Source organism: Malaclemys terrapin, chromosome 11 (genome assembly GCF_027887155.1).
Source record: "Malaclemys terrapin pileata isolate rMalTer1 chromosome 11, rMalTer1.hap1, whole genome shotgun sequence".
Lineage (NCBI taxonomy): Eukaryota > Metazoa > Chordata > Testudines > Emydidae > Malaclemys > Malaclemys terrapin.
In genome coordinates this window covers 54,620,420-54,632,707 of record NC_071515.1, presented here as the reverse complement: position 1 = coordinate 54,632,707, position 12,288 = coordinate 54,620,420, and the positions used below count along the sequence as shown (strand labels likewise).

General features: G+C 38.7%; 1 protein-coding gene across 1 annotated transcript in view; it reads left to right on the top strand.

Annotated features, from left to right (window-relative positions):
• Positions 1–12,288, top strand: part of EPC2 (enhancer of polycomb homolog 2) — an 85,302-nt gene that overhangs the window by 30,743 nt on the left and 42,271 nt on the right. Inside the window, exon 3 of the mRNA XM_054044273.1 lies at positions 11,659–11,804. Coding sequence (XP_053900248.1) covers positions 11,659–11,804 — 146 coding nt within the window. The remainder of the gene's footprint in view (positions 1–11,658; positions 11,805–12,288) is intronic.

The following is a 12,288-nucleotide window of genomic DNA, read 5'->3' as shown; positions in this document are numbered from 1 at the left end:
TTTTTCTCATGGGGAGAACCCAAAGAGTACTGTTAATTAGTTTTTGAATTGTGTCATCTGCATGCTGCTGATGCGGTCCTCTGTTTCTGTTTCATTGCACCTGGGTGGTGTATTTTCTTGTCTTTCATAGTATTTTTCCAAAATTGGGAGTTGTGTGAAGGTGAGTTGGCTGAAGCTCCCTTTTGGATAAGACCGAGATGATGCTAGTAGTGTGAGGAAGCAGCCAAAGGAAATAGTATCAATAAAATCCTTTTGGTTTAAATAAAATTAAATTAAAAAATCACATGCCTAACCAAAATATATTGGTACAAAAAACTGTTCATAGACCATCCTTATTGCAAGGGGTGGCTACTCAGATCTATATGGTTTATACTGTCAGCAAGCAGTTCATAGAAAAATGAACTTTGATTCTCTTTTGTGACTTGTTAAATGTATCGACATTAACCAATTATTTTTATTTTAAGTAGAAATCCATTCATATTACGATTGCTCTTATGATAGTGAATTATGGTTTAATAAATCTTGAGTTGTGACTTAGTTTGGATAGGGTGAACAGACTAAGGTCATGTTTATACTATGGGCACTGTAACTACATCTCTGTAATCCTGTAGTGTAGATGCAGAATACAGCATGAAAGGGTTTTTTTTGTTTGTTTTTTTGTTTTTTTGTTTTTTGTTGCTGTGGGAACTCTACCTCCCTGAGCAACAGCAGCTTATTGACAGAAGCATTCTTCTGTTGACCTAGCTGCATCTATACTGGAGGTTAGGTCGACATAGCTATGTGGTTCAGTGGTGTGGATTTTTCACACCCCTGAGCACTGTAGTTATGTCTGTTGATTCAAGTTTTAAGTGTATACCAGGCCTAAATGTAAAAGAGAATCAGTGGTAAAAAAACTACGTTAATGCAGAGTTAGGGTTGTTTGGTGGTACACCTCTACCCTGATGTAACGTGACCCGATATAACACGAATTCGGATATAAGGAAGTAAAGCAGCACTCCGGCGGATCAAAGCAAGTTCAATATAACGCGGTTTCACCTATAACGCGATAAGATTTTTTGGCTCCCGAGGACAGTGTTATATCTGGGTAGAGGTGTATGATGTCTCCTTGCAGAATGCTGAGTTGAGCACAGCTCAAACTTTTGAAAGCTAGGCAGTGCACCAACATGCCCTGTTAATGCACATAATTTTATTCTGCCAATGCCCCAGCTGCTGAAATGTGCCATCTCCTTTTACAAAGTATTCTCTGTTACCTGCAGGATTTCACATAACACTATTAAAGAACAAACAGGAGAAGAAGGAGGGGGGGAAGAAGACTGCCCATGCCACTTTTCCTTTGTTCCTTTGGAGCTTTCAATAGCCAGTGGGAATTATGTTCATACATTACAGGTGCAGTCAGTGTGTTAGGGTTACCAGCACTAAATGGGAGAGGTAGTAATTGGGCCTGCTTGCTAAAGGTGTGTTTGTGAGATGAGGACATATGTGGATTACTTTGAGGACATGTGTGGCTCTAGGTTTCCTTTTGTATGTGAGCAAAGGGAACAGCTGCATGTGTACCTATGGGATCCAGCATGCATCATTTCAGTGCAGAGTTATGCACATTTATATAACTAGTAGGGCACAGGGGTTTTATTACAAAGGGTTTTGTCCGTAGTGAGCTGGGGTATGAGAGCAGCCTGAGCATTTATTATCTGCATGCGCTCCAGGTAAAATGAGTGTGGTCAGTATCAGGTGTTGCTGAACTGAATGGTGCCGACAGTAGTTAGCTCTGCTTGGTAGAGGTGTGTGTGTGTGTGCGTGAGATCTGTGGATTACTTTGAGGTGTGTGACAGAGCTGTGGTTGTGATATGAAGAGGTCTATGTTTTGCACCCTCTCATGTATTGAGGAAAGGAAATAGGTGTATTTCAGGATGCAGTATTCATAATTTCTATACTGCATTGTGAAGATTGCCAGTGCTGGGACTTTTTTTACAAAGGATATTGTCAGTAGTGAGGTGAAATATGAAATAATTCTAATGCTTTAATGATGGTTAAGTGAACACATAGGTTGAGACATCTACCTTTGAGCTAAGAGGCGTTATTCCCAGATGCGCGCGTGCGCACACACACACACACACACACACGCACGCGCGCTTTGCTTGAGCTAGTATGCTAAAGATATCAGTATAGCACTGGAGTAGCATGAGTGGTGGCTTGTGCTACTTGCCAGATACTTGGGAGGATAGCTCAAATCACTGCCTGTGCTACCCTGGGTACACTGCTGCTTTTTTAGCATGCTAGCTCGAGCAGAGCTAGCATGGGTACATCTGTGTTAGGTGGGAGTCACACCTCCCAGCTCAAATGTAGATGTATCCTCAGGGTAAAGGAGTTGTAAAAGGTTGCAGCGTGACTCTTAGAATACCATATGTATAAAATGTTTCTTTGTATTTGGCTAAGTATGTGAGTGTATGCCAGGATCCGAATCTTGTAGTGAGAAGGGCTAGTGTGAGTGTGTGCATATTGAAGGATTGCTCAAAGAGGATAAAAAGAAGGTGGCTGGAAAATCTTTTTCCTTTTTGTCCTTTTAATAGTGTTAAATGGAATCTTGTGGGTGAGAGTAAATAGGTTGTAGAAGGTGAAGAGATGGTACATTTCAGCAGCTTGGGGGTTGGCAGAGTAAAGGGTATGTGTTAATGAGACATATTGGGACATTGCTGAAAGAGGACAGAGTTAAGGCAACCGTAACTCTGCATTTCCTGATTTTTCAGAAGTTTGAGCTCTGTGCAACTCTGTGTTCTGCAATGGGAAGATGTACCATTGAGTAATCTTAACTGTGTGTTAACATACTTTTTTGCCATTGAATTTATTAGTTTTTTGAACAGGAATAGATATGTCGTTGTTCGGCGTTAGTAATCATTTAGGCAGGTGTACATATAATGTCTTGCAATTAGCAAACTCAGCCAGTGCCGCTCCTCTCTCCCCTTGTGCACAAGCACCCCACTTGCTTTGCTTTCAGACCTCCCCAGACATCCCCCTGACCCATTCACCTTGTCCTTCCTCCAAGCTGACCTCATCCCCACTATTGTACTCACACCTCCCCCCACCAAGCAGGTGACAAATCTCCTTGAAATCTTCATTCCCTGGTATACAAATGTTTCTTTGCCATTATTCTCTTATACCTCCCCTCCTATAACCGACTCGCATGTAGTACCTGGAGTGAAAGACAGCTGTATTACAGAGAAATAGTGTCCTAGTTTCGTTTCACAATGGTTGGAGGGTGCCGTTTGTGGCAGGGTTGGCGTGGGTTTCCGTTCCAAAGGGCTGGCAGTTAGACCCCTGTCCAATAGATGTATCCCATCTCCGAGAAACACTGAGGTTTCAGAGCTTATGATGTTTCAGTGCCATACAGTACATCGTTTCCAGTCAGCCACGAACCCTCCAATTTCCCAATTAATGTTCTTCCAATACTTACTATTAGCTTTTATGCAGCGTTGGGTTGCACTGGCAGAGCTGTGGGGTGCAGGGGGGTTCAGTGCATAGGCAAGGCTGAGGGTGCCATGCCTCCTTCACCTGAGCCCCAACCTCTTTCCTCCCCTACCCTCCATCTCCATTAACCACCCTCTTTTTGCTGCAGCCCCAAACTCCCTTCCTCTAGTTCCCCCATCCCCCAATACCTCTCCCTTCCCAAGAATATTTTCCCCACAAATACTTTGATTATTTTCCTTCCAAAATGAAATTGCCACCCCAGACTCTCACTTAGGCCTGGACTATACTAGAAAATTAAGCCTGCTTAATTATGTTGCTCAGGGGTTTGAAAAATCCACATCCCTGAGTCACATAGTTAAGTTGACCTAACCTCCAGTGTATACAGTACTAGGCTGATAAAAGAATTATTCCATCAACCTAGCTACTGTTTCTCTCTAGGAGGTGGATTACCTACTTGTTGGTGATGGGGGACTTCAACTACGCTGACATCTATTTGGAAAATAATAGAGCAGGGCACAGATTATCCAAGAAGTTCTTGGAACATATTGGAGACCTCTTTTTATTACAGAAGGTGACTAGGGGAGAGGCTATTCTGGATTTGATTCTGACAAACAGGGAGGAACTAGTTGAGAATCTGAAGGTAGAAGGCGCTTGGATGAAAGTGATCATGCAATGATAGCGTTCATGACTCTAAGGAATGATAGCAGAATAAAGAAAATGGACTTCAAGAAGGCAGACTTGGCCAAACTCGGAGAACTGGTAGGTAAGATCCCATGGGAAGTAAGTTTAAGCGAAAAAAGAGTTCAGAAGAGTTGGTAGTTTTTTAAAGATACATTATTAGGGGCACAAGAGCAAACTATTTCAGTGTGTAGGAAAGATAGGAAAAATGATAAGAGACCACCCTGGCTCAATCAGGAAATCTTCAATGACCTGAAACTCAAAGAAGAGTCATACAAAAAGTAGAAACTAGGTCAAATTATGAAGGATGAATATAAAAAAACAACACTAGCATGTAGGGTCAAAATTAAAAAGGCCAAGGCACAAAATGAGATTAAATTAGCTAGGAATGTAAAAGGTAACAAGAAAATATTTTACAAATACGTGAGAAGCAAGAGGAAGACCAAGTTGAGGTTAGGCCCTTTACTCGATGAGGAGTGAAAGACAGTAACAGAAAACGCCATAATAGCTAAAGTGTCACCAAAAAAGGTAGCAGTGATTTTGTGACTACATAGGGAACATCATTGTTAATAGGATAGGATCTGAGGCTGAAATAGGGAAAGAATTAGTTAGATGCCTTCAAGTCAGCAGACCATGATGAAATACATCTTAGATTACTTAAGGAACTGGCTTAAGAGATCTTCGAACCATTAGAAATTATTTTGAGAATTTGAGAAGGGGAGAGATCCCAAAGGATTGGAAAAAGGCAACTATAGTACTTCTCTATAAAAAGGGGAATAAGGACAACCTAGGTAATTATAGACCAGTCAGCTTAACTTTGGTACCTGGAAAGATAATGAATCAAACAATTACCATATATACTCGCTCATAAGCCGATTTTTTTTTTTTTTTTTTTTTTTTTAGTAAAAAAGGGATGCACCAGAGAAGGGGGTTGGCTTATGAACGGGTATAGAGAGGAAGAGGTGGGACACAGCCCCTGCCCCCAACAGAGGGAGCAAGGAGAGGCAGCACAGCCAGCAGAGCCAGAAGGGAAGAGGCGGGGCCAGTGTCTCTCTGCTTCTTGCCATGCTGCTCTTCCCCCAGCCTCCGAAGCAGCTGCAGCTCCAGGGCTGGCAGGCTGCAGCTGTGCCGCTCGGCCCCGTCCCTCAGAGCAGGATGTGGCCGTGCCGCCTGGCCCACTGGTGCACGCTGTGGCCATGCCACCCGGCCCAGCCCGCTGGAACATGCTGCAGCCGCGCCACTCAGTATGGCCCGCTGGAGTAGACTGCGGCTATGTTGCCAGCCTGCCGGAGCAGCTCCAGCCAGGCCAGAGACAGCCTCTCCAGATAAGGTAGGGTGGGGTGGGATGGGGAGAGTGTGGGGGTCCCGGGTTAGGGGTGGGGTCATGTGGGGGGTGGTCACTGGAGTTACTCCCCTGACTCCCAGCTTCTCCCTCTCCCCCCCCCCCCCCAAAAAAGTTTCCCCACCAGTTGCTGTCCCGGCCTACAAGGACACTTTGTTACTTAGATTTACCTCCGTGCCTGCGGATGCTCGAGGTAAACAAACCATCTCAGCCCACCAGCGGCTTATCCTGATGGCCCGGGAACCAAAGTTTGCTGACCTCTGAATTATAGGGTCATCTTATGAACGGGTTATAAAATTTTTCCATTTTTACTTATCCATCTTGGGGGGATCGGCTTATAAATGAACTGGTTTGATCGAGTATATACAGTAATTTGTAAGCATTTACAAGAAAATAAGGTAATTAACAGTCAACATGGATTTGTCAAGAACAAATCATGTCAACCCAAGCTAATATCTTTCTTTGACAGGGTAACGAGCATTATGGATGGGGGGAAGCAGTGGATGACTTTATTGAGGCTTTTGACACTGTCTCACTTGACCTTCTGTTTTAAAAAAACAAAACAAAACAAAAAAAACCTAGAGAAATATAGCCTAGATGAACTTACTGTAAGGTAGGTGCACAACTGGCTGGAAAAGAGTAGTCAGAGTAGCTATCAGTAGTTCACAGTTGAGCAGGAAAAGCATATCAAGTTGGAGTCATGCATGGATCTGTCCTGGGTCCATATCTTCGTAAATGACTTGGACAATGGCATAGAGAGTACACTTATAATGTTTGTGGACAAATCCAATCTGGGAGGGGTTGCAGGCATGTTGGAGGATCGGATTAGAATTCAAAATGATCTTGACAAACTGGAGAATAGGTCTGAATAAAATAGGATGAAGTTCAATAAGGACAAAGGCAAAGTACTACTAATACACGCTAGGAAATGACTGCCTAGGAAGGAAAACTGCAGAAAAGGATCTGGGGGTTATAGTGGATCACAAACTAAATGAATCAACAGTGTAATACTGTTGCAAAAAAGGTGAACATCATCCTGCACGTATTAACAAGAGTATTGTAAACAATGCACAAGAACTAGTTTTTCCACTTTACTTCACACTGATAAGGCCTCAACTGGAGTATTGTGCCCAATTCTGGGCACCACACTGTGGGAAAGATGTGGATAAATTGGAGAAAGTATAGAGAAGAGCAACAAAAATGAATAAAGGTCTAGAAAACATGACCTGCAAGGAAAGACTGAAAAAACTGGGTTTGTTTAATCTGGAGAAGAGAAGACTGAGGGTGCATAACAGTCTTCAAATTCATAAAAGGTTGAGGTCAGGACAAAAAGTAATGGGCTTAAGTTGCACCAAGGAAGAGTTAGGTTAGATATTAGGAAAGACTTCCTAACTGTAAGGGTAGTTAAACACTGGAACAAATTAATTACGTAGGGAGGTTATGGAATCTTTGTCGTTGGAGGTTTTTAAGAACAATTTAGACAAACACCTGTCAGTGAAGGTCTAGATAATACTTAGCTCGGCCTTGGTGCTGGAGATGGACTAGATGACTAATTGAGTTTCCTTCCAGTCCTATATTTCTCTGATTCTATGAACAACCTTGAATAAAATTCAACAGATTGACACCATTTTGACTCACATCACATCATATAGATTGATCTCTCCTTGGGGAGGGAGGTGGCACCTAGAAATTTTTTTTTTTAAATGGCAGGTGATGGTGGGGTTCATCTCTCCGGAACCCCTAGCACCAATGATTGTTTCACTAAGCCTACCCTGCACCCTTCTGAGGCATACCAGATTTCAAAGAAATCTGACTAAGCATGTTGATGTTTGATGATTTAGAAAGATACTATGATGTAATCGTACCTGTAGTGGCACTCTTACACCACTACTGTGTCTTTGTTTAGATATTAATGTTTTGAACAGTAAAGATGAAGAAAGGAACATAGTCTTAATAGAAATCTTTGGTCTGGAATTAGTCTTCTAAAAAGAGTGGATAATCTAATTTGTATATTGTGAAAAACATTAATCTATTAAAATTAAAAGGCAAGGGGTTTTTACTGAATTTCAGCCCCGAGGCTCACTGTGTTAAGTATAATCCATTAATTTTAGCACAATAGAAGTAAGGTCCCTTTTGTTAATTTCTGATTCGTTGGTGTGAGAAAAGGTATCCTGGTACAATAGCATTTCTTTCCCAGCAACCCCAGTTTATTTTTAAAATAAAATAAAGGCATTTCAAAATTAGATTCTAACTAAACCCACAAAATTTTAAATCCATTGCAATTAATCTATTACAAAAAAACCCTATTAATGTGATTAAGACCATGTTAAGGCATATTTTTAGACGCCCCTCATTAAGTGTAGTGAATAAATCAGTATTTTCTTTTTTTCTTGCAAGTACGGTATTCCTTCCCCAAATTAAAAATAAATGAAACATTTAGACTGGGCTGTCAACCAATTAAAAAAATTAATTGCACTGTTAAAGAATAATAGAATAACATTTATTTAAATATTTTTGGATGTTTTCTACATTTTAAAATATATTGATTTCAATTACCACACAGAATACAAAGTGTACAGTGCTCACTTTATATGGTTATTTTTATTACAAAAATTTGCACAGTAAAAAACAAAAGAAATAGTATTTTTCAATTAAGCTAATACAAGTACTGTAGAACAATCTTTTTATCATGAAAGTTGAACTTACAAATGTAGAATTATGTACAAAAACTTAACTGTACTCCAAAAATAAAACAATGTAAATCTTTAAAGCCTACAAGTCCATTCAGTCCTACTCCTTGTGCAGCCAATCGCTAAGACAAACAAGTTTGTTTACATTTGCAGGAGATAATGCTACCTGCTTCTTGTTTACAATGTCACCTGAAAGTGATAACAGGTGTTTGCATGGCACTGTTGTAGCCCTCGTCGCAAGATATTTACGTGCCAGATGCACTAAAGATTCATATGTCCCTTCATGCTTCAACCACCCTTCCAGAGGACATGCGTCCATGCCAATGACGGGTTCTCCTCAATAATGATCCAAAGCAGTGCAGACCGATGCAAATTCATTTTCATCATTTGAGTCAGATGCCACCAGCAGAAGGTTGATTTTCTTTTTTAGTGGTTCAGTTCTCTAGTTTCTGCATCGGAGTGTTGCTCTTTTAAGATTTCTGAAAGCGTGCTCCACACCTCACCCCACTCAGATTTTGGAAGGCACTTCAGAATCTTAAACATTGGGTCGAGTGCTGTAGCTATCTTTAGAAATCTCACATTGATATCTTCTTTGCGTTTTGTCAAATCTGAAGTGAAAGTGAACACTTAAAATGAACAACGTGCTCTGTCATCATCCAAGATTGCTATAACATGAAATTTATGGCAGAAAGTGGGTAAAACAGAGCAGGAGACATGCAATTCTCCCCTAAGGAGTTCAGTCACAAATGTAATGAACGTAATTTTTTTTTTTAAACAAGCATCATCAGCATGGAAGCATGTCCTCTGGAATGGTGGTGGAAGCATGAATAGGCATACAAATGTTTATACCTTTTAATGCCGGCTACAAAAGTGCCATGCAAACACCTGTTCTCACTTTCAGGTGTCGTAAATAAGAAGCAGGCAGCATTATGTCCCGTAAATGTAAACAAACTTGTTTGTCTTAGCGATTGGCTGCACAAGAAGTAGGACTGAATGGACTTGTAGACTCTCTAAAGTTTTACATTATTTTTTTGTGTAGTTATGTAACAAAATAAATCTACATTTGTAAGTTGCACTTTCATGATAAAGAGATTGCACTCCAGTACTTGTATGAGGTGAATTGAAAAATACTATCTTTATCATTTTTACAGTGCAAATATTTGTAGTAATAGAAAGTGAGCACTGTACACTTTATATTCTGTGTTGTAATAGAAATCAATATATTTGAAAACGTAGAAAAACATCCAAACATATTTAATAAATTTCAGTTGATATTCTATTATTTAACAATGTGATTAATCACGATTAATTTTTTAAATCTCGATTAATTTTTTTAAATTAATCGCGTGAGTTGACTGCGATTAATCGACAACCCTAATTTAGACCCTAGCATTATCAGCCCCAACAGTTCAAAATGTATACGTCAACCCCCCCAGTAAGAAATTGCGTCTTAAAAATCATAAGATTATAAATTTTTTATTCTTTTTATTTGCCTTCTGATGTCTGAACCATTAGGGTTTGTGTTTTCAGGTTTTTTCTGCATCCATGAGGGCTACACACTTCTTTCATGAGAGTTGAGAGTCTCTTGTAAACATACATCTCCAGGGGCTAGGTATTTAAGGGAAAATATAAAATACCACAGCACTCATGATAAAATTTCTGGAGTTGGCAACACTGAAAACATGGCTTTTTTTCCCTCCAACAACTCTAGACCCAGCTAATTCGCAGTAGAAATTTCCTACATATCTTTTACGATTTCTTCAAAAACTGTAATACACATTTAAAATAATGAAATCTTGGTAACATGAAGTATCATCACTGCAATTCTAAAACTCTAAATGGGAAAGACTGCTGGCTTTTTATTTAAACTGTTTTTATTTTAGTGTGGATGAACGAAGGTGCAGGTTTGCAAGTTTTTATAAGTACCATTTTCTATAATATTTTACAAATTCATGGTTCTGTTTTCATCTTTTCAATCTATGGACATTGATGGAGTCCTATAGACTTTCATTGAGAAACTAGGACCTAGTGTTGTGAGTTGTAACATCCTCACAAGTCTTTTTCTAAGTAATACATTCTATTGATTATCAGATTTCCATCTAAATAAAATCTTGCGTAAACTTTTGACACACCTCATGGAGCTATTTTTAATACAATTTCAGTGATTCAGTACTTAATAAACAATATTATTCATTATCATCTATGTATTTATAGCACAGAGCCTATATTCAGTTCTGAATTAAATACTAAAGTTTTTTTGAATGGATTTGTTACCCTAAGATAAATAAATTTCTTTTAACATACGCCTTCAATGGTTCTACTGCAGTAATCATGAAAATTAAATGATTTGGGGAACTGAAAGACTCCTTATCCCATTTTCAACCTTTTAGGTTCCTAGCTTGAAACATTCACTAATTGAATGTTAGCATTAATTGAAAGTTCTTGCAGTTGTTAGAACTTTAATCATCTATCTGAAATGAATTGGCATTGCTGCATTATCTACCCAATACTTGTCCTGTCTGGATTACATGTTAACTGACAGAGACAAAGATTTAATATGCATGGAAGCTGAAGTTATGCTCTAAGTTCTAGAGAAACAGTGTTTCCAGGTCAAGGCTTGGGCATGTCATCAGGGCAGTATCATTGGGGAGAGAAGGGGAAAAGAGAGTTGGCTGCTTTTTTATTTCTCCTATGCTGTACCTGTTTTTGACATTAATAGTGCCTTAATTTCCATTGGTATTGATCGAGCACTTTTATAAACACAATACAAAAATTAAAAACAAACAACCCCCCCCCCACAATATATTACATACGCTAATTATCTAAGTCATCTCAAATAGGAAAAATAGTAAATTAAAAATTACATTGGAGCTCTATTTTTCATGTGCCTTGTTGTGTCTGAGTAAGGGTTGCATCTGAAAATTATAACAATTTAATCTTTCAGAAAAATTTGCATGTGAGTTTATCGACAGAATTTTAGCTGCCACTTGAAATTTTTTTGCTTTTGTGGGTTGGAGGGAGACTAGTTAAGTTGGCCTGGGTAAAATGTTAAATAACTCTGATTTTTAATGCAAATTTTAAATTAGATTATTTTTTTTTTAGTAAATCTTATGGTGACTGATGTATAAAGTGACTCAATCTCTTAATAATTCAGCATCTGATATTAATATAACTTGGCTCTGACCTTTTCTCTTTTGCTGAGTATATAGTATATATTTAGTGTATATATACTAAAGAAAAGTAGGTTTTAATTTAAATTAAATATATAAGAATATTGGAAAACATTAAAATTAACAGATAATGAGAAACTTACACACTTAAAAGACATAACAGAGGTCAGCTAGTTTGAAGGGTGTTAATTTGCAGCTAAAAATGGTGATTTGTTTGTTTTCTGATACGTTACTGTAATATCTTAATTTGGAATCCTTAACATAAATAAGTGACTTCTGTAACTAAAAGCAGCTTTTATACATGGTTCTGTTTCAGCCTTTAATCTGGACAATGAACAACCAGATTATGATATGGACTCTGAAGATGAGACGTTATTAAACAGACTCAATCGGAAGATGGAAATCAAGCCGCTACAGTTTGAAATTATGATTGACAGGCTTGAAAAAGCCAGTTCGAATCAGGTATTGCACTCTTTTAAAAAATAATCCTCTCTTCTTTTACTGATAATCATTCTCATTAGTGTTTTGATTTTGTTTCACTTCTATTTAATCTTTTAATATTTTTCTTAACCTTTGAGTATCATTACTTTATATCCCACTAGTTGTTTGAAAAACACAACCCCAGATGCATAGTGTTTGTTCATAAAACTACAGTACTCCTCTTTATCTATTAGGTAGGTAGAGTCACTAAATGTTTAATTACCTAGAATGAAAATGGTAAGTGAAATAGTGTTTTTGTTTTTTTTAATGTCCTCGTTGAACTCCAAAATTTAGTGCAATAGAAGAGGACGGCTATCATCCTATTTTGTCAATATCCGTGTTAAAGAGATATCAGCTTTAGTAGGCTGACAGGTTTTTGCTTGCACATCCTGATTTTCCTTAGCGTTCCTTTTCTTTGGTCTAATTTTGGGTTTGGTGTGCGGGTGGTGGTGGTGGCCAGTGATAT